At 37.1% G+C, this 22689-nt stretch overlaps 1 protein-coding gene across 2 annotated transcripts in view; it reads left to right on the forward strand.

Annotated features, from left to right (window-relative positions):
- The window catches only part of ZFR (zinc finger RNA binding protein), a 45109-nt gene extending 23831 nt beyond the window's left edge, over nucleotides 1-21278 (forward strand). Inside the window, exons 6-20 of one of the 2 annotated variants that reach the window (XM_086479034.1) lie at nucleotides 82-329; nucleotides 1343-1534; nucleotides 2091-2391; nucleotides 3321-3514; nucleotides 5198-5317; nucleotides 6298-6443; nucleotides 6829-6991; nucleotides 8583-8788; nucleotides 9016-9166; nucleotides 10856-10997; nucleotides 15937-16034; nucleotides 16855-16950; nucleotides 20014-20125; nucleotides 20226-20323; nucleotides 21069-21278. In XM_086479034.1, the coding sequence (XP_086335160.1) occupies nucleotides 82-329; nucleotides 1343-1534; nucleotides 2091-2391; nucleotides 3321-3514; nucleotides 5198-5317; nucleotides 6298-6443; nucleotides 6829-6991; nucleotides 8583-8788; nucleotides 9016-9166; nucleotides 10856-10997; nucleotides 15937-16034; nucleotides 16855-16950; nucleotides 20014-20125; nucleotides 20226-20323; nucleotides 21069-21248 (2447 nt within the window). In that variant the 3' untranslated portion in view covers nucleotides 21249-21278. The remainder of the gene's footprint in view (nucleotides 1-81; nucleotides 330-1342; nucleotides 1535-2090; nucleotides 2392-3320; nucleotides 3515-5197; nucleotides 5318-6297; nucleotides 6444-6828; nucleotides 6992-8582; nucleotides 8789-9015; nucleotides 9167-10855; nucleotides 10998-15936; nucleotides 16035-16854; nucleotides 16951-20013; nucleotides 20126-20225; nucleotides 20324-21068) is intronic. The other variant, XM_086479035.1, reaches the window with a different exon arrangement.
- The last annotated feature ends 1411 nt before the right edge of the window (nucleotides 21279-22689 follow it).

Genomic DNA, 22689 nt, shown 5'->3' on the forward strand with positions numbered 1-22689 from the left:
CAACATGTTTTGAATTAGTGTATTATGTAATTGATACATGATGTACAGTGATGTAACATTTGTTTTATTTTGATCTTTGAGGTACCTCTTATTCTGGCTATGAAGCCGCAGTGTATTCAGCTGCATCGTCCTATTACCAGCAGCAGCAGCAGCAACAGAAACAGGCAGCGGCAGCAGCTGCTGCTGCTGCTGCGACAGCTGCTTGGACAGGGACCACCTTTACTAAAAAGGCACCATTCCAAAATAAGCAACTGAAACCAAAACAACCTCCCAAACCACCCCAGATCCACTACTGTGATGTTTGTAAGATCAGCTGTGCTGGACCACAGGTACCTGTATTATGTAATATTCTGCTATACACTTCAGTCATAATTTCTTCATCTAAAAACCTGACCCCTTTAAGAATATTTGTTAAATTTTAAAGACCTGATTCTGTACTTCTACTGAAGGAATAATTAAATGAAGATGTGTGCTATTATAGAAAGAGTTCCTATGAAAGACAAAAAGATACGTCCCCTGAGCTTGTACAGAGAATCTTCAGCTGTGCTTTCGACTTCAAAAATATTCTAAACTTTGAATCTGATTTGCTTCTTTAACGTAGCAAACTTCTTAGAAAATACTTTTTTCAAAACTATGGAATTACATAAATTTTGTGAATGGTAAGCCTGAAAGTTTGTTCTTTGTTGTATTCCAGCATCCCAGGTTAGTTTCAAAGTGGGTACAAGTGCATAGAAAGTAGATACCAATTAATGCAGAGTGTTTGTATATGTGTCTGGCTAAACAGTTCTTACTATTTAGGTAAACTTGTCATTATTTTCCACCCTGTCTGCTCTCTAGATCGCCAGTGTTGATACAGGAACAAATACCAACTTCAGCAGTTCATTTTCAGCACAGCTTTGTTTATGCACGATCTTCTTTTGAATTGATTTTTTTTTTTTAGTTCTCTGGATACACTTGATCGCTGTGGTCTTGTAGTTTGAGGAGAATTCAGAATCAAGAGTAATTGAATGCAGGAAACTGCAGTTTTCTGATCATACCAAGTTTTCAATGGTAATATCTGTTGACCAATACTTGGTTGAGGAAGTGAGAAGTCAGAGGAGAAAATACTGTATTATCTAAAAGTGGAATCCTACTGGTGGAGATGAAAATTTCTCGGTCTTAGATGTGGCCTGCCATTGCCTTAGAGCATGTAATAAGGAAGAAATGTTCAGTGTAGGATGTATTCTTATACAAAGCATGTTCTTTATGCTATGTTCTATATTACATGTATTCACATGAATGATGAATGAGCAGTACAAAGACAGCTTATTGTGTGGGTATTGTGTATTGTTAATTTAAACAGACTTATAAAGAACACTTAGAAGGCCAGAAACACAAAAAGAAAGAAGCAGCATTAAAAGCTTCCCAGAACACCAATAACAGCAGCACTTCTGCCCGTGGAACTCAGAATCAGTTGCGCTGTGAGCTTTGTGATGTGTCTTGTACAGGAGCAGATGCTTATGCTGCTCATATCCGTGGAGCCAAGCATCAGAAAGTAAGAGGTTTTCTCTTGTTCTTACTATACAAGTGTCCTGGTTTTGGCTGGGATAGTGTTACGTTTCTTCCTTTTACCTGGTACAGCGCTGTGTTTTGGATTTAGTGTGAGAACAACGCCGACAGCACACTGGTGTTTCAGTTGTTGCTAAGCAGGGCTTATCCTAAGGCGAGGACTTTTCAGTTTCCCGTGCTCTGCCAGCGAGGAGGTGCACGAGAAGCTGGGAGGGAGCGTGGCCAGGACAGCCGACCCGAACGAGCCAAAGGGATGTACTGTACCATAGAACATCGTGCCCAGTATATAAACTGGGGGAGCTGGCTGGGGGGGCCCATCGCTGCTTGGGCATTGGTCAGCGAGTTGTGAGCAGTTGCTTCTTAGAATATACATGTCCATCTTTTCTTTTGGTTGTTGTTTTGCTGTTTTGTTTTTTTTTTGCCAAGATCACTTTTTGTAAAGAAGCATAGCTAACTTTTTAGTTATGTTGATGTTTGTGTTACATCATTTTTTATCGTTATCCCAAGGAGATGATATTATGAATTTCTCTTCATTCTTACAGGTAGTAAAGTTGCACACAAAACTTGGCAAACCCATTCCTTCAACTGAACCAAATGTGGTTACCCAAGCCTCTTCCTCAACATCCACTTCTGCTTCCAAACCAACTGCCTCTGCTTCAAATATAGCAACAAGCAGCAGTACAGTGAACTCCTCTGTTGCATCTTCTGCAGTGAAAATTCTTACTCCCACAGCAAACACACCACTTAACACTGCGTCCAACAACAAAACATCTTCAACCGCTGCTAATATAGCTGTAAAGAAAATATCTACACCGAAAATAAACTTTGTTGGCAAGTACAGAAGTCAGTCTTTATTTTGAAACCTAACTTATTTTATAATTCTTTTAAGACTTAGTGCAGCAAATACAAATATATTTAGTTAACTTTATGCATGAGTAGCTCTGGTGTGTTTAAGAGAATTACTGATAGGTGAAAATAAGAATGCATATAAAAGTTTTGCTTCAAAATTTGTGGTGTTTTATGCCCAGTTGTCTCCATGTGACCTCTCTTGGAGGCTTCTCCCATCTTCATAAAAAGCCTCCTGCCTCTGGTTTCTTATGTAGTAGCTGCTGGTGTATAGTAGTTTATAGTCCAGTTGGTCCTATTTTCTGTTTACAAACTGGGCTGTGAAGGCAACTTGCAGTAGGTTAACAGATGATAACTGGGCAACTGAAACATCCCTCTAACAATGGAAATCTAACAGTGGAAGCTTTTGAAATGAACACTACAGACATTTAGAGATGGGAAGCAGCTGTTCCACAATAACCTGTTCTGCTCTTGAAGGACAGACCGATGCAGTTGCCACACTGATATATACTACCTTTGTTAGTACAAACATTATACCTTTCTGAAGTACTTTTTTGGATCTATTAGAAAAATAAAACATCCTGATGACAAAAAAGAGATTATTAAAATATATTTGCAAATTGTTCCCATTCAGCCCTACCTCTTTTGAAAAAGCATGAAAATTAATAATGAAAATTTCGATTATGTAAAGCAAAAGCTTTTCTTGCTAAAATTAAAAACTAAGTCTTTGACTTGAATGTTGTTAAACTTATTTTTAAAAATCTTTAATTGTATGTAAAATATGTTTTAAGTTTTAATGAATTTTAAAAGGCTGATAATGCTTTGGCCAGAACATTGATATTTGCAAATAGTCTTCAGTTTGCACATCATATGTAATTATGTTCTCATTTTATTAAAGTTAATGATTTAACTTTTTTGATTTGTAGGTGGCAATAAGCTTCAGACAACAGGAAGTAAGCTGGAAGAAATGAAATCAGCTGAAAGTGTTAAAACAACTCCTGCTGCTACAGTACAAACACAGGAAGCAAAACCAGACACAGCAGCTGAACCAGTGACTCCTACAACTCTTGCTGCCTTGCAGAGTGATGTCCAGCCAGTGGGCCATGACTATGTGGAGGAGGTATTGATATGAAAATACATATTATTTTTTTCACTGTTTTAGTGAAAGTTTGTTCAACATGAAACAGAATCACAGAGTAGTTGAGATTGCAAGGGACCTTCGGACATCATTTGGTCCAACCCCCTGCTCAAGCAGGGCCACCTAGAGCCATTGCCCAGGACTGTGTCCAGACAGTATCTCCAAGGATGGAAAACTCCACAACTTCCCCGGGCAACCTCACAGTAAAAAAGTGTTTCAGAGGGAACCTCCTGTGTTTCAGTTTGTGCCCACTGCCTCTGGTGCTGTCACTGGACAGCACTGAAAAGAGCCTGGCTCTGTCCTGTTTGTACCCTTCCTTCAGGTAGATCACCCCTGAGCCTTCTCTTCTCTAGGGTAGACAGTCCCAGCTCTCTCAGTCTGTCCTCATAGTGTTGTCCTGAAGAGTGGGATCTTTCATCCCGTTTGCAAAACCAATAAGCACATAGTGTCAAGGTATTTCTTTATTTATAGGTTTGCACGAAGCTGGAAGCTAGGTGGTATTCCATAAAGCTGGCTTAACTCGGTGCAGGAGCCACAGCCTATTTAACTTCATACATGCTTAGAAAAACCTGCCGGAGTTTACGCTCTGAGTTTGATTGGTTCTTGCTTTGCCTGTCTCTGTTTAATGTCACAGCACTCTTGTAATTTACAGCACATGCTCAGAGAGGGGTGGGAAATAGTGAGTACGGGGTTTCAATTGAGTTGGCAGTCATGATCTCCCACTGCTGGGAGAAAATTTACTTTTTCCCCCAGTTACCGCAGATTTTGCTGACTTTGCACTTCTTTGGTAATCATCCCTCTTTCAGGCCTTCTGAGGCAGGATGTTCCCTTCTTATCAGTCTTTCAGTTTTTCCTCAAGGATGCAGTTGTTACTGAGGCATGTATTGTTTATGAAAAGTAACTGGGCCTATACAATTGGACCATTTGTCAATAGGAGAGATGTTGCAGTCCCTCCATCATCTTTGCAGGCCATTTGTTGGACTCTGTCCAGTATGTCGATGTCTCTTTTGTATTGGGGAGCCCAGAACTGGACACAGGACTCCAGGTGTGGCCTCACCAGTTAGAGGGAAAGGATCACCTCCCTCGACCTGCGGGCGATACTTTGCCAAATGCAGCCCAGATGCCAGTCACTATCTTTGCTGCAAGAGCACAGTGCTGGCTCACGTTCAACTTGGGTGTCCACCAGGACGCCCAGGTCCTTGTCCGCCAAGCTGCTTTCCAGCTGCGTGGCCCCCAGCACACATGGGTGCACGGGGTTGGTCCTCCCTGGGTATGGAACTTTGCACTTCGCCTTAACGAACTTCATGAGATTCCTGTCAGCGCAGTTCTCCAGCCTGTTGAGGCCCCTGTGGATGGCCGCACAACCCTCTGGTGTATCAGCCACTCCTCCCAGTTCTGTGCCATGAGCAAACTTGCTGAGGGTGCACTCTGGCCCATCATCCAGATCAGTACTGATGACGTTAAACAGAAAAAATACTAAAATTGGCAAGTTCTATATGAAAGTCACTACTTTGCCTTCTTTCAGTTATTGTGTGAACTTTTTAGCGTGTTTTGAGACAGGTAGACGTTATCATTGTCACTGAATTAGATTAATTTGTACGTTAGCTGTTGTTTTGTTTTGTTTTTTAAAAAAACCCAACAGTATGTTATAACTTTATTTTCCAGGTAAGAAATGATGAAGGGAAGGTGATCCGCTTTCACTGTAAACTTTGTGAATGCAGTTTTAATGATCCTAATGCCAAGGAGATGCACTTAAAAGGGAGGCGTCACAGACTTCAGTATAAGGTTGGTAGAAATGCTAATGCTTCTATCTGAAAATCCACTAGATGTCAGCTGACTGGTTACACGTTCTTACATTTAAAGACTAGACAAAAGTAGGTACTCTGAGTAAATAGCATATAAAAAAATGTAGAGAAATATATTTCTTGGGGACTATAGTCTTTGAAGAAGTAATGCAGACTGCGATTGTATTTTGGTTTGGTTATTTTTAAACATTTTGAACACTGTTTTCAGGCAAACTTGCAACATTAAAATATGGTACAATGTGTGCAAGCAACAGTAGGTTCTTCATGTTGTTAACAATGAATTTCAAATAGTGCAAAATAGTAGAGCTCAATGTGTTTGGCAGGATAAGCCACATAAACCCTTTGTGGATACCTTTGAGAAGGAAGCGTTGCAGATTTTTTAGTCATGAATGGAGAGGCATCTGTACTGACATATAGTGTGCATTTTGATTATTAGAAGGTTATATTGGAAGAATCTACTGTGGTAACAGAAGATACAGTGGATATGCGTAATTGTGAAAATGATGAAAGAAGATAAAAAATTGCAAGAAAATTTTATTCAGTAACTCATGATTATGCCCCTGTATGAGGAACCCTTCAGGAGCAGGGCATCAGGGAGCATACTGTAGTTAAGATGAAATGTTTTTTTCAGGCTGTAGAGTAGTCATCCTGCTACTAGAATGAACAGCAAATTACTTAGTATTTCATGTAATGTTTTAATCTTAAATTGCTTTGTTCTCATGTAAGTGAAGAGGGAATTCATGCTATTTGTAATATGTTACTGTTTCTTTCCTTTAAAATACTGGACACTGGACACAGATTTTTCTTCAACTGCTCATTCAATGCAGTTCTAAAACTGCATTTTACTCCTCTTGATTTTATTTTAGAACAGTAATGTGTGTTAAATATGTCAGAAAAACTCTGTAACCTTGAGGTGGGAAGAGGAGAAACAACATTTAATTCATTGTTTTTCTGAACCAGAAAAAAGTAAACCCAGACTTACAAGTAGAAGTAAAGCCCAGTATTCGAGCAAGGAAAATTCAAGAAGAGAAGATGAGGAAACAGATGCAGAAAGAAGAATACTGGAGAAGGCGAGAAGAGGAAGAACGCTGGAGGATGGAAATGAGGTAATTATTCTGTTTTATCAATGAATGAGACAAAGCTGCAGTCAGATTATTTAAAACTAACTCTGCTTCTGTAGTTACTTATTTTGAATACTTGTTTTGGGAACACTGTACTGTCTTGTTTTAAATTTAAGTTGTCATTATCCCTCTGGGGTTTTTGATTTTTAGTGTTCAACCCCTTTGTGGAATGCAGCCTTACTAGAATTATTTTGCTATAAATTCAGACACACTTTCAAAATAAATGTTCATTTTAGTTACCCTCTGGAGTTCACTGGTATTTGCTTATGACTAGTAGAAATCAGTTAGTGAGGACATACAAGAATTTTATTAGAATGGTTGCAAGTGTTAACTGCTGTATAAAGAGAACACTTTGATTGATGCACTTCAGGCGATATGAAGAGGACATGTACTGGAGGCGAATGGAGGAGGAACAGCATCACTGGGATGACCGCCGCAGAATACCAGATGGAGGATATCCTCATGGTCCTCCAGGACCTCTGGGCCTGCTGGGAGTTAGACCAGGAATGCCTCCTCAGCCCCAAGGACCAGCTGTGAGTTTCTTAACTTGAGGAAAAAAAACCAAACAACTGGATCATGCTTACCAGGAGGCACAGTTAAAAACTATTAATTATTCAGTGCTACTTCAGTGGTGTCCAGTGTTTCTTAATAAAGAATTTGGAAAAGTGAAGAAATTATACGCTAATGAAACTATAACTATAAGTCCCCTGAAATGACTAAAGGATGCCTTAAAGACAAATATTGTTTCTTCTGAAATACAAGTCACTCTGGATTTGTGTACTACTTTTTATTTTATTTAATTGCATTATACAACGTTGTTTATCTAATTATGGATAAATGAATGGATAAAAAGTGGCTGGATCATCAGTCTCAGAGGATAATGGTTAGCTGTGAGTCATACTCTACCTGGAGCTCAGTAACAAGTGCAGTACCACATGCGTTTATCCTGGGATTTGTCTCGTTAGCACCTTATCAATGATCTGAATCTGGTAAGGTTTGCCGCTGGCGTTGAAGGGACCTAGGCAGGCTGGAGGAATGGACCAACAGGAACTTTATGGAGTTCTGCAAGGACAAATGCCTAATGCAGCACTTGGGAGGGAATAACCCCTTGCACTGACAGGCTGGTTAGGAGCCATGCTGAAAGGGATCTGGGGATCTTGGTAGACAGCAAGCTTAACATGAGTCAACAGTGTGCCCTGGCAGCTGTGGAGTCAGACAGCACCCTGGGTTTTATTAACAGGAGCATAATCAGTAGATGAAGGGAAGTGATCAGCTTTCATTAGACCCGAACTGCAATACTACATTCTGTTTGGGGCTTTCCAGTACAAGCAGGTTCAGTGTGGGGCTACCAGGATGGTCAGGGGTCTGAACACATGCTCTGTGAGGAGAAACTGAGGGATCTGGGCTTGTTGAGCCTGAAGAAGGGAGAGCCTTCTAATACCTGTCATTATAAAGACAGTGGAGCCAGGCTTTTTACAGTCACAGAATCACAGCATGGTAGGGGTTGGATGGCACCTCGAAAAGATCGTCTAGTCCAACCCCCCTGCCGAAGCAGGACCACCTAGAGTAGATCACACAGTCGTGAGAGGGCGAGATACAACCAGCTTAAGCTGAGACAAAAGAGGTTCAGATGGAATACAGAAAATAGTTCTTTTCACACAGATGTTGTGCAGCCTCCATCTTCAGTGGTTTTTAAGAACCAACTGCATAAAGCCCTGAGGAACATGATGTGGTCTTATAAGCTGACCGTGGTTTGAATGGGAGGCTGGACTAGATGACCTCCTGAAGTCCCTTCCTATTTGAATTCTGTGATTCTATGAAAGCAAATATGCAAGTATTTCCCAGTTGATAGAAAGGCAATAGATAGTTACATTGAGGACGTGCTTTTGATCGTGGGATTTCGTAGTTTGCTTAATTTTGATACATTCAATGTTTTTTCAGACGTGATTGATTGTGACCAGCCTAAATTGTTAAGGACACTTCTGTTCATGTTTTGTTGTATTTCAGCAATTTGAGGTTTGAATATTCTTGTTGTTTAGCTGTATGTTTAGTTTTTGGTCACTTATCATTTGTGAACTTCGAAGTGTACCCAAATTTCAGAAATACACTTTTTGGTCTGTTTAGCCTCTACGCCGCCCTGACTCCTCTGATGACCGCTATGTGATGACCAAACATGCTGCTATATATCCAACAGAAGAGGAACTGCAAGCAGTCCAAAAAATTGTTTCTATTACTGAGCGTGCTTTGAAACTTGTTTCTGACAACATGACTGATCATGAAAAAAGCAAGAACAAAGAAGGAGATGACAAAAAAGATGGCAGTAAAGACAGGTATTCTTAAATTACTTTTTAAGAATTTCATCGTTTGTTTCTGAAGTTTTTCCTTACACTGTTAACAGTGCTTCCAGGGATTCTCTTCTGTTTGGGTTTTGATACAGTGTATGTCACTATGGCCTCAAAAGTATGTGGAATACTATTTTATTTCACTTTTCTGTCCTCAGGATTAGTTTTAAGGTTTTTATATTATTTTAAATAGAACTTTTAACTATAATTCACAGAGCTTTGAAAGGAGTTTTACGGGTAGGCGTTTTGGCTAAAGGTTTGCTACTCCGTGGAGACAGAAACGTCAATCTTGTTTTGTTATGTGCTGAGAAGCCTTCAAAGACGTTACTTAGTCGTATTGCTGAAAGTCTTCCCAAACAACTTGCAGTAAGTAGATCTCAGATTTTTGGCTTTTAATTTTTGTAGAAATGCTGTAAAAATGTGTCCTCAAGTCAAATGTCTGCAGGGCTCCCTGTGCTTTCTTTCATAGCTCAGGGTTCAGTTTCTTTCCATTTTCTGAGTGTTTCAATCTGAATTCAGGGACTATGCTGCATGTTTTGCTTTCTGTGTATTGTGTCCATACAAATATTTAGGTGTGCTAGCAGTGTAGTGTCGATCATCATTTAATAGATTTAGTTTAATTGGGAGATAAAAATGAACAGAAGAAAGACTATTATCCAGTTTCCAGCAGTGATAGAGGTGATTCATTCTGTGTTACAGGAAGCTTGTGCTGCCTGAAGGTCAAAGTTCTCCATTAATGCCTATCTGTTAGTACTTGTATCTTGTTTCCAATTTGTATGTATCAGTGCTTTGTAGTTCCACAGTCAGTTAACAAAGTCTTGTGGCATTGTGGGTTTTTTTAATTTGGCCCTTTTTTTTAAAAAAAAAAAAAGTACATGCAGTCTTAGACCATTCAGTGGAATTCATATAAACCATTTGCTGTATTTCCACAAGAAATGAAAGTATAGAATAAAGTCTCTATTCTCTGCTGAACAAAGCCTGTTCACCATCATTATAGAATGCTTGTCACAGCATTAGAGTTTCAATACTGTCTGGTAAAATGTTTGGCAGAATCAGTGGCATGGTAGAAGCTTTAGCAGGATCAGATTAATTGGAAAATAATCTTGAGTTTGCTTTTGTTTGAAATAACAGAACAGAAGAAAATGTTAAAACTGCACACCTTAGTTTGGCTTTGTGGAGAAGTCACTTGTTCCTCTAGTTTGTGGAAGAAGTGACAGAGGTGCTTACAGCTTCCTTTTGGGGGTATTTAGAATTATTAGATCTAGTTGCAAGAAGCAATTCAGAATAACCACCTTGTTAGTTACTCACATGTTTTTCTCCCTGGTGTTTATCTTGCCCTTTGTCCTTAGCATGTTGTGACAGCCAAGGATAGAATGAACCTAGCAGTACACAGCCTGTAACTGCGAACTTGAAGAACAACCACTGTGGTAGATTTAGACTAGACATAAGGAAGAAATTTTTACAATGAGGGTGGTGAAACACTGGAACAGTTTGTCCAGAGAGATGGCAGAAGCCCCATCCCTGGAAACATTCAAGGTCAGGCTTGACGGGGCTCTGAGCAACCTGATCCAGCTAAAGATGTCCCTGCTCACTGCAGGGGGTGTTGAACGAGATGACCTTTAAAGGTCCCTTCCAGCCCAAACCATTCTGTGATTCTATGATCTTCGTGTTTTTTAAAGGTTCCCGTGCTCCAATGAGAAACATACCCAGCTGTCATTTGTACTGGCACTGAGGCTTTTCTATTTCTCAAACAGTCAAGGTTCTTGTTATGTAACTTACTTGTATATGAATTTCCTTTCTGGGTGTTTTTTTTTTCTTTTGCATGCTTGATGACTGTATTTTTGTTAATGATTTGGAAACAGTATGCAAGTCCGTATATATATATATCTATCTTAATTGTGTATACTGTGGTTTCTTTGAATACAGAGGCATCTGCTTCATATAATTACATTGCATTTCTGTCTTTCTGTTAAAAAGACTATGTTGAATTCCGTTTTCTTTCCCATACATTTATTGGCCACATACTAATAGAAATTTCTGTTTCTCAATGTGTAGGTAATAAGTCCTGAGAAATACGATATCAAGTGTGCAGTCCCAGAAGCAGCAATAATTTTAAATTCATGTGTGGAACCCAAAATGCAAGTTACTATCACACTGACATCTCCAGTCATTCGGGAGGAGAACATGAGGGATGGAGGTTGGGAAGTTGTTAAAGATGTTTCATCTTTATCACCTGTGTTTTTTATGTTTATCTATTCTGCTTAAGATGGCATTGAGGTCCTGGAAGGCAACATGCTGGCACATGTAATTGATCAAAACCTTGTTTTTCAACAACCAGTCTCGCTAGAGAACAGTTGGTTAAAATAAATGCTTGTGTGATGCATTTATTTAATTTTTAAATTTTCTAACTTTATGTCCAACCTCAGCTTTCTGGAAAAGGTACAAACTTGACTATTTTTTTCCCCTCTCTTAAAATTATGCGGAAAACTAAGTATTTTATAGCAAGTGGCTATAAACTGACTTTTTAGAGCAGTCTTGCCCTGAGAGAAATATTGTACGATTTTAGAAAATCAAATCACAGGTTCTTGCTTTTAAACTGGATCAGTATTACCATCACTTACACATTCCAAATAGCAGCACCACTTAAAATGCACTTTTAAAATACTTTTGACGGTAACAGTGCTTCTGACTGTAAGACAATGCGATTTTTTCCAGCTCTCTGAGGTTGCTTTTTGGTTTGGGAGTGCTTTTTGAGTATATTTAGGCTCCTGGTATTACAATCAGTCTTCTATCCAACTGGCAAACCCAGACTACTACAGTAAGAAATGGCTTTGTCGTTGAGCTGAAGCAGAAGGTGGAGCTTGTAAATCAATTTACATTTCTGAAGTCGACAGTTTTCTGGTGCCAGCAGTGTTGCTTTAGGGTCTGTTCTGTAACACTTTCAAAGCTCCAAAAGCTTTTAAGCCAACAAGCATGATTAATGTCTGCAGTACATTGGTTCTTTTTGTTTACGGGTCAGATAAAATTAACTTTTGTTTCCTTTTAATCCTGTATTTTCATACTTGAACAGGATCATAGGAAACAGGGTTCTGGTGTTTGACAGTGAAACCTACAAATAGGAAATCTGAGGCTATATTAACACTTCCCATATGCAGGTTGAAAAAATTTTTATGTCTGTATGTATACATGTGCTTGTGTATATACGTATTTATATAAGCCATGGAGGTTTTTTTATTTCATCTCATCATTACATGTCCTCTAAAATACTTGAGGTTTTTATATTGAATTAGTAAATGTCCTGTAGCTGTGACTAGTGCATTGTAAGCAAACTGTGTTAACAAAGTCGTCCTACATAATCAGAAGGAAAAATTTCAAGATGCATTCTCTGGTTTGGATGACTTCTGAAGAGTCTTTAAGATTGCTTTGTACGTGATTTTTAACCTGTGCATATTATTCCTAGCTATAAAGGCTTTGTACATGTACTGTCACACCCAACCAATTTTACTTCTTTTTTGACAATCTAAGTGTAACATGACTCTTGGTTTGTCTGTGGTGAATATAACTTCACATATTATTTAAGTTTACTTACAAGTAAACTTACTTAAAGTATATTTATTTAAGAATACTCTAACTTAAAAGATTTTATTATTAAATTAGATTAACCATTAAGTTAACCTTAAATACCATGTTTATTTCTTAATGTACTGCACAAAAGTGCAATATTGATTCCTGCCCCAATACTGAATTTCAATTAAGTGGTTTCTGGCCTAAAATTCTGTGATGTGGACTAAAAATAAAATAAATTTCAAATTACTACCATCAATCCCTTCATTTATACTACCTAAAGGAAACAAATCTGTATTTTTGTCTGACCCACACTTGAATTAAAATGATCATTGTGAGTTTATTCACTGCTGAATGCAGTACTGCCTCTAGGCAACCAAAATCAAGTTAGATCTCTCTTCAAGACACTGAGCAGTATAAAATGGATGAGCAGAAAAGTTCACGTTTGATACTAGAGCAAATAGAAGACTGAATTGCAAATTATTGCAGCAGAGGCCTTATTATGAAGACTGCCGCTTACTTGCTGCAGAGTAACAGTATGTGTTTGTTTTTTCTTACTGCAGCTTCTCATGCTCTGTGTCTTATAACGGTTTAGAGTTTTCAATTTTTTTAGCCTGCTTGGGGAGCTAGTTCAGGTGGTAAGGAAGGCTTTACCGGAAGAACCAGTTCGAGTAAAGATGAGACCAAGACTGACGTGGACTAGAATCATCTTTGATGTCTAATAATCCCATGAAATGATAAAAGGCTAAAAAAAAAATACAGTGAAATAAAATTGTTAACCGCATAGCTACTGTTCCTTACAGTATTGTGCGTTTGACAGTTTATCGAATCTGATATATTCAAAGTGCTCTAACCCCTGCTGTGGAATCTTTCCTTCAGCAAACGAAGTGTATATGCTTATAAACGCATATATGTGTGCGCGTGTGTCTTTTTTTATCCTTAGCTAACAGCCCCGGTCCAAAGCCTTCTAGCAGAGGGACTTGATTCCTGTCAGGGGTTGCTGCCAAGACATCGGAAGGATTTTTGACCAAGGTTTTCTAAAGCTCAGTGTCACACCTGCCATGCTTTACAAAGGAGGGGGTTTGGATGCATAGTCCTAGCATCTACTGTTACTTTGTGGTTTTTTTGTTTTGGTTTTTTTTTTCTTTTCTTTTTGTCTTTGTCGCTCTCCTAGAACTAAGCAGTGTTCACACTCATCTTGAAATAGTTGACTGGGTAAAATGTATTTCACATAATAAAACTTAACAAAATTGGTATACCTGTTAACTTTTAATTAAGAGGTAGTGTGGACACAGCATGTCTAAATTAAGATTAACCCCTTATATTTAGGCTAGTATTAAGTTATATAGGGTAAGAATTCGTGCTTGTGTTTTGTAAATTAATTCAGTTTCTTGTCTTAGCTTAGCAGGGTGGTAAGTTAGGCATCTGAATTTAGTTAAATAGTCTCTAAGGGGTTAATCCTGAAATGTGAAACTGATGCAAAAATCCACAGATTAAATATTACAAGAGCTTCCTTATACATTTTTTTAGTCAATGTATTTTCAGTGCAATAGGTGCCTTGGCAACTTCAGAGTCTTTAAGTTTCAAGGGTATTCATACGATATCTATCAGTACTATGTTTTAGATTGACTTTTCCAGCACTAAAATTCTTTTCTGTGCATTTCAACTGTAATTCTTTTTAGTAAAATTATTTTCCAAATTTTCAGAGCTAGAAGTAATTGGAGTTTTAAATTATGGGATGAATTATTGTGCCAGTATATATATATATTTGCACAGTATCACCTATTAGCATACTAGTTTTAGAATGTAAATAACTGACTGGTTAGGCTACTAGGCCCAGCAACCCATATTTTTATTTCTAATTTCTCAACCTTACTTTGCCACTTTTTTCCTGCTGTGGGTTTTCTCTAAATGTACTCTTTGTCTCTTATATCCAGGTTGTTCTTGTGTCATCAGTTATCTTACCTGGCACCTCTCTTGTGTAGGTTTGGGTTTGGTGGGGGGTTTTTTTGTTCGTTTTGTTTTGTTTTAAAGGAAATACTGCTTTAAATGTCTTCAGTTGCCTTGTTAGTGCAGATTTTCATCCTCGCTTTTTAACATATAGTCCATAAGTTTGAATATCTGTGTGAGAAGATATCTATGTTCTTCTCCGCTTCATTATTGTTATGAAATCCTCCCGCTTTTAGCCCTGTGTGGAGCAACAGGACTATCCTGTAAAAAAATGCTCAAATCTGAATGCAGTACTTCAGATTAAATTTAATTATTAGATTGGAAAGTTGTACCACCATGTTCATGGCTTTTTAGCTCTCTGTATAGTATCCTACTATTTATTTTACATTTATGTAAAATAGATGGTTCCAGCGCTGTCTTTCTGCAGCATCCCTAAAAGCTTCTTGTTGTAGGCGTGTTTCAGGAATCTCAATTATTTTTTTTAGAAAATTTTATTCTATGACTTACCTAAATTTATGCCTTGCTGGAGGAAACTATATTGTTGCATACAGCCAGCTCCTGTGAAATGAGTGCCATCGAGTGAGAGCTTTTTTTTTTTCATTTTATCTATGTACCATCAGTTATGCTACCAATATACTTTGTTACTAGTCACAATAGCCATTATCATAATCAGTGAAACAAAGAACTTCTAAAGCTGATCTGCAGTATATCTGTGCGATTTTTAAGTAACTCCAAGATACCATTTCACATTTTTCAGTGGTTCTACTTTCCTTGATTAAACCACTGACAAAACAGCCTCTGGTCTCTTTGTTTTTGGTAAAAAAGCAATCAGCTTGGTAATTAAATCCTTTTCTGAACATTTAAATATACAACATCTACTATATTTCCTTTATCTTTCAGACATTCTGCTTTGTTTTTTTTAACTATTGCTTGCTTTTCTCTTTCCTGCTGAATCTTAAGTAAAGCAGTCCCTTTTCAGATTCTTCCTTGCATCCTAAACAATATTGGAGTGCATATGAGTAAGAGAGAGGGTGCTAGAAAGTAATGGAACTCTGTGATATTGAAGAACATTTCACATTCCTTTAGTCAGGTTTTTAAAGAAAATAAAATCAACTTTAACGTGATAAAAATGACATCATTACTAAACATGTAGTGCCTTTAGTTTTTCTTTTAAGAATAGGTCCCAAATAACACGTGACCATTAAAATTTATAAGAAAATAAGTTTGGATAATTCTACTTGGTTCAAGTGGATTTTTGTGTTCCTTCTGTCTTGTGTTCTCTGTGCTGGTGCACTGTGTCCAACCATCCTTCCTTCAGTATTTAATTTTAGGGCATATGTGTTTTTCCAGTGTTAGTTTAAATAAAGAAGTACTATGCATTGCATAGTCCGCAATGCATTTGAAAATAACCTCAGAGCTAAAGTATAATGTGCTCTTGATCTTCATACTGGGTTGATGCCCTAATCCTAATTGAATGGCTTTTGTTGAACATACACATTTGTCGTTCAAGGGTTTAAACTTTAAATGGCATGTGTGACATTGAAGCTACTTTAAGGAAGTGTCTTGCTCACCTGGTCAAACACCCATTCCTCACTGCATTTTGCCAATTCAATCCATTTTAGATGTAACCTCGGGTATGGTGAAAGACCCACCGGACGTCTTGGACAGGCAAAAATGCCTTGACGCTCTGGCTGCTCTACGCCACGCTAAGTGGTTCCAGGTTCGGAACATCATTTTACTTTCTTCTTGTAGCCTTATGAGAGATTAGTTCAGTTGCAATATAAATGTTTAATTGTGTGAAAACACTCAGCGTTGTTCATGCTAATAACATTTACTATTTTTCTGGTCTCTAAATTTAAATGTAGAAGGTTGAGTATGGAGGAACTGCTTTATGCAGTTATTGCTCATTTGACATGATTTTTTTTTCTGGTCATTGCGAAGGCGATGTTGAAAGCTTGACTCGCTTGGGGTGATCATATGTTGTATATTTGTTATATATTCCATAAGGCTGCAGAGTAACTTTGCTTTAAATAATGGAATATGTGTTTAAAGCTTTATGTTTAGATTTAAGACTTTTTTTCCTATTTCTTTAAGTGCATTAAGTGTAGGGAATGAAAGGTGAGAAGCAACTGTTTGGTTTAGTGACTTTGCATTCTGGCAAAGGCACAATAAAGAAACCAAACAGATTCCCTTGACCTTTCAGTCTCTATACCTATTTCTTAGATCTTTACTTTATGCTTTTTATTTCTAATATAGAAAGATACTGTATTTATTGTTACAAGTGAACCTAGGTCAAAGTGTACAGGGGATCAAGAAATGTTGTTCTTGTATAACCTGTGCACTTTGATCTCAACCACCTTAAATTACTAACCCTGTATAAAATACTGCTGTAAATGGCAGCTCATGGAATAAAGTTGTAGAATGATTTGTTTCAATCTTGTATCTGAGCTTCCATTGAACAGTGGTGTTTTAGTCTTTCAGCGAGTCCTGTTTGCTATAGGTGCTGGGATTAATTAATTTGATTTTGTATTGCTCTCAAGGCTAGAGCTAATGGTCTGCAGTCCTGTGTGATTATCATACGTATTCTTCGTGACCTCTGTCAGCGGGTTCCAACTTGGTCTGATTTTCCAAGCTGGGTGAGTAATGTTCATTTCAGCGAGTCTCTTTAATACACATGGTACTGCAAGTAAAGCATAGGGAAGCGTTACTACAGTTTGTAAACGTAAACTTTTGCAAGAAGTAATGTAGGCGTTTGGTTGGTTTTTTTGGTTCCGTTTGGTTGTTTTTTTTGCTAACAAATAATCCCGATTCCATCCAAAAATTTGATTTTCTGAGGGCTTGTCCTTTGGAGCTGGAGTTTTCTTTTTTTTTTTTCCAAAAGGAGTTTTCTTGTTCTTTTATATTCTTTGTGGGTAGCATTCTTATTCTAGATTTTTAGCATTTTTTTCCTTTACTGTGTGCAAAGGATCTAATTTTACTAACCACATACTCTAAATTGGAGTTTGCTGAAACTTATTTAAAATAATGTCAGCTCTGCCCAGATAGTTCTGTGATATCAGAAAGGCTACTTGAAACAATAAATCACAGTAATTCCTGTGATCGTTAATATGTCCCTTCCACAAGATGAAACACCACAGTACTTCAGTACAGTCTGTGGATGTGTTGCCATTAGCGTTTTAATCAGTGCCACTTAAATCTCTAGGTTGTACCGGGTTACCTCTCTTAATTCTTGCAGCCAAGTGTTCTTGGAGCATTCCTTTTACACTGACTATGTTAAATGATGTTCTCCAGACGTGCAAATTGTGCTCCAAATATTAACAGATGTTCAGTCTCTGAACTGGACAAAGTTAGTCTGAAATAAAATCTCTGAAACATGTATCATGTGGAAGTAAACTTAGCTCTGACTGTTTTGTTTCACAGACCAAATCCTGTTGCACTGTGCTGCTTCCTTTTCAGTTTTGGCAGGAAGAGCGCTAACGTTGTCAAAACAGTTTGATCAGTTGGCCTTATTTCAATGAGAAACGTTTTACAACTGTACTACGTTTTCAGACAATTTTATTAAATTACTTCTAATAGTATTTATTGCTTCTGGAAAAAACATGGAACAGTTATTTCTGGTTTTTAAATATTTAAAGTAAAAAAAATAGTGCTAGTTTCTATGTTATGTTTCATGAAAGATACACTGTACAAATATAGATTAAAAGAACCCAAGAAGTAGGTGTGGGGCACCTAGAAGTGCCCTCTTAATGTCACTATGATATTGAGTGGCCAAAACATAAAGCCTGGCATACTTTTAGGAAAGCATCCTTTAAAGCTATTGCAACACACAGCAGGCACATAGATGAAGAACAAGGAATGTTTCTTATTTCTCACATTATCTGTTCTAAGGCACATCCAGAAGGAAAGAGAGATATGAAGCAGTGTGTCAGGCCTGACTGTGTCTCAGTCTCTCCAAAAGTGATTCCTGATTTGCCACTGGTACCTAATGCATTGTCAGCGACATGGATCAACATTGAAGTCTCTGTAGTCAGCAGTTCTTTCGGCCTGTTGGCAGAGTCGTACTGGTAAAAACAATGGCAGAATGAAAATGGTGATTTTAAATATATATAATTTCTGCCAGTCACAGGTGGAATTTTATAGATTGAAGAAATACATTTTTCTGGATAAGAACTCCTCCTAACCTGTGTGCTAGAAGGCTGTTACAAACTAAAGAAATGATAGAGCTTTTCAAAAAGAGCCTAAGTAGTTATAAAAATGGAAGATATTAGGAAGCCTATATAAATATGGGCATTAGAAGTACCCTTTTTTATGTACCTAAAACCAAAAACACAATTAGAAGAATTTTCTCAAGTTCCTAGAAGTTAGAAGGAACTCTTATTCAAGGTTGATTTTTTTGAACTTGAAATCCAGCCTTTCATGCACATAGACACCAGGGCATCATAATTCACATTTTCCTAGGATTAAGCTGTAGGCTGCAGTGTATTGTATGAGGACCCCAAAGAACTAGACTTCAATAAATGCAAAAGTGATCTGCCTTTTTTTTTTTTTTTCTTTGTTGCTGTATTTTGCTTCGTACTTGGAAACAACTAATGTTGCTAAATACTGAATGATACAGTGGGAGTATGGAAATACCATACTCCAGAACTGAAATTTGTCAGTTAAATGGAGCTAAAATAGAAAAGAATGGGCACTCTTGGTGGAGGATTGCAGTCAACACTGCCTATAGTTACTTGCATGCATCCGAATAGGCATTTACTCCTGGAAAGCAGAAATAAAAGGCAATGTTTTAACAACTGTAAACTCGGTGGGGAGGACCAAAATCACACCCCCCCCCAAAAAAAAAAACACCAAAAAACAACAGAGACACGTTGTTTGAGACTTAAAACTAGCCGAAAAAGTACTATTGGAACATCCAATTAATAAGGAAGAAAACTAAGGAGAGCTATTCTTTACTTTTGCTAATATCTTTTATAGATTTTTCTGGAAAAAAATAGTGTCTAATAAAAGTAAACAATGGAAGTAGTCACAGAAAAAACTACTTAAAATGCAGCCAATCATTTAAACCATTTTAACTAATATTAAATAATGTATAAATTTTAGAAAACCTGTTTGTCAACAAGGGATTTTTTACACTTGTTTGACATCTAAGTTAGTGTTAGCCTATATTCAGGAGAAAACTTGCTGTGAACTTCAGTTTTGCGAAACTGAAGAACTAGTAGCCACTTAAACCTTAAAAGATCATTAAATTCTTAATGCTTTAAGTTTCTGTACTCTTCTGGAAAAAATTTGTTTTTCTGTAGCAGACTGTTAATTTCATTAGATATACTCTGTGCTATTTATTCATGTGGCTGACAGATTCAGATGACCCACCGTGTTTCACATGCTCTCAAAAAATGGCTGGATGCGTTGTCTACCTGCATAAGCAAGCTACTACTGTATACATTTCTACAAAACTTTTTGAACGACTTGTTGTGAGAAGAAGCATATCAGTATCAGTACTCAGTGTAATTCTTGCACCAGCTTTCTTTTTATCTTTATAAAATATCTGATTTTTTTTCCATTTTAACTGAAAGTGCGCTACGATGTGTAACGTTCTTCAAAGTTCTGGATTCAAAAGTTCTGTATTGAAGAACAATAGCAGCTTTTTTTCTAGTTTAATCGATCTTCTAAATTGTCTGGATTTTCTTTTGTTGGTCTAGGCTATGGAGTTGCTTGTGGAAAAAGCAATTAGCAGTGCTACTGGGCCGCAGAGTCCTGGGGATGCACTGAGAAGAGTTTTTGAGTGTATATCTTCAGGAATCATCCTTAAAGGCAAGTTGCATTTAATCCACGTCTGTATACTTAACTAATGTAAATCTGTCATCCTGGTTGATATAAGGTAGAGATCTGCTAATTGGCTTAACCATTGTAGGTGGTCCTGGCCTTCTGGACCCTTGTGAAAAAGATCCTTTTGATACGCTTGCTGTAATGACAGATCAGCAACGAGAGGATATTACTTCAAGTGCACAGGTAAGGAAACGTTTGTGTGAAGTAACTAAATTTGATGGCTGGGTTTTGGGGTGGTTTTTGTTTTGTTTTGGCTTTGTTTTTTCAAAATTGAGCTATATAGTGGACATGACTTTTCCTTTCTTAGAATACAGTCCAGTCTTAGCAGTCTTAAGCTAGTGGACATGTCACAACAGAGGATATATAATAGTATAGTGTTCATTTTTGCACTAAAATTAACATATTTTCCTGAAAAGTTTGAAGCAGTCCCATCTAAATAGACATATATGTATCCATAAAGATGTACACTCTACAACAGTACGTTATTAGATGTAAAATTACATTGACATTTAGTATTTTATAAGTAAATCTCTGTTAGTTTAATTTTTAATATTTATTGTATCCCCTTACAGTATTGACCATTCGCGCTTGCAGCTTAAGAGGTTACTGCCCCTACCTATTCATTTGATCCTTTTGCTAAAGATGACTGACATATAATGGGACATGTGGCAAGCCTTGGCTGCTTCAGTGCAAAGCCCAGCAGCAAGTCCACATGTACATTATTTTTAAGCTAAGATGATGTACTTTGTACAGAAACAGGAAATGTGACACATTTTTTGTGTTGACTTTGTTGGAGGAAGGAAGAGCGGATAATGAGAGTTAAGGAGGATATTATGCAACACTAATGTTCTTCATTAATTGTTTGACAGAGTACTCAAAATTGCCATTTGTTTCTAACAGAAACATCTTCTTTCTACCCTTTTTCTAGTTTGCACTGAGACTCCTTGCATTCCGGCAAATACACAAAGTTTTAGGAATGGATCCATTACCACAGATGAATCAACGTTTCAATATCCATAATAATCGTAAAAGGAGAAGGGACAGTGATGGGGTTGATGGATTTGAAGCAGAGGGGAAAAAAGACAAAAAAGATTATGATAACTTTTAAAAAATATTGGTCATCAGTGCTAACTTCAAAGGTGATAAAAAGTCCATTTGTTGCCTTGCTTCTACTTCATTCATAATAATGTCTGTTTAAAACATCCAAAACCAACTTGAGAATTATATTTGAAAGAGAACAGCCTAGCTGTTCTGTGGGATTCTGAATATTTTAATGGATGTACTGTACCAGACAAATTATGGATGGAAAGGCTGCAAATGGAAATTCTGTTGTCACAGGAAAAAAGCTTTCCTCACTGCATTTTCTTTAAATGTGTTGCTAACTTTAGTAACTTTTCTTCTTTTTTTTTTTCTTTTTTATTAACAAGTGCGTTGTCTTCTTATCTTTACTGAATTTAATACAGTATTTGTGCTTCTGTTGCTTTGTGTATTTTGACTTTTTATTTAGAAGTTTTTTTGTTTGCCTTTGACACTAGTTGTATAAGTTACTTTGTGTTAGATAGTATAAGCTGTCCCCTCCTAATTAATATTTTACGGAACTTTTTTTTGTAAAGTGAGACTGCAGGATTATGTTTTTTTCTAAATGTGAAGGGGTTACAACACATAATTATCCTGCCACTTGAGTGCTCAGAATTAAATGTTTTTGCCAATCTTGTGGCATTTGTCTCCTTAGTGTGATATAACAGTGTAATTAAGACAAATTTGTGTTAATCTAATCAAGTTTGCTGTTAGTTGTGCAATTAGCAGTATAAAAGCTAATATATACAGTATGGTCTTGCAACAGTTTTAAAGCAGCTGCATAATTGATCAAAGTTTTGCATGATGTTTTTGTTTCTAATAGAAGGGCTTTCAAAACTATGATTTTAGGTTAAATGCGTAGGTCTTTGTATGATTGACTTTGTGACATAGCAAGGCCAAAAAATAACTTTCTGAATTTCTTTTCTCAACATACAAGAAAAAGTGGGCATTTCCCATTTAGACAGTTAGTCACTCTTTTCAGTCAACTTTGTTGATAATAACATTAATGCCTCTCAGCCCTTAAAATAAATGTTTGTCATATCAGTGCCTGTGAGGTTATTCCTTATAGCTATTCCTGTATAAACTTTCTGTGATTTTTTTTTTCAATAACTCAAATTTTGAAAGTGAAGTATTACTGAAGAAGTGAAGGTTATCAAAGAAAAAACCCAGAAAATTATTTGATGTGGCCATAGTGTATGCTTATGTCTCTTTCAAAAAGCTAAATATAGCAGTGGTGTAAGTAAAGTTACATCATACTGTTGGTGTATGCTCTGGTACACAGGTGTGATTTGTTGTCACAGCACTACAGTGGAATACACAAATAAAAACTTAAATTTATTAAATTACTAAAATTCATTATACACTGGAAACTGAAGTTTCACTCATTCTTTTCAATGTGTATTGTGCTTTGTTGCAAACCCATAAAACACAGGTTAACATAAACTAACATTCCGGTAACTACTCTATTGATG

Source organism: Leptosomus discolor, chromosome Z, assembly GCF_034619465.1.
Source record: "Leptosomus discolor isolate bLepDis1 chromosome Z, bLepDis1.hap2, whole genome shotgun sequence".
Lineage (NCBI taxonomy): Eukaryota > Metazoa > Chordata > Aves > Leptosomiformes > Leptosomidae > Leptosomus > Leptosomus discolor.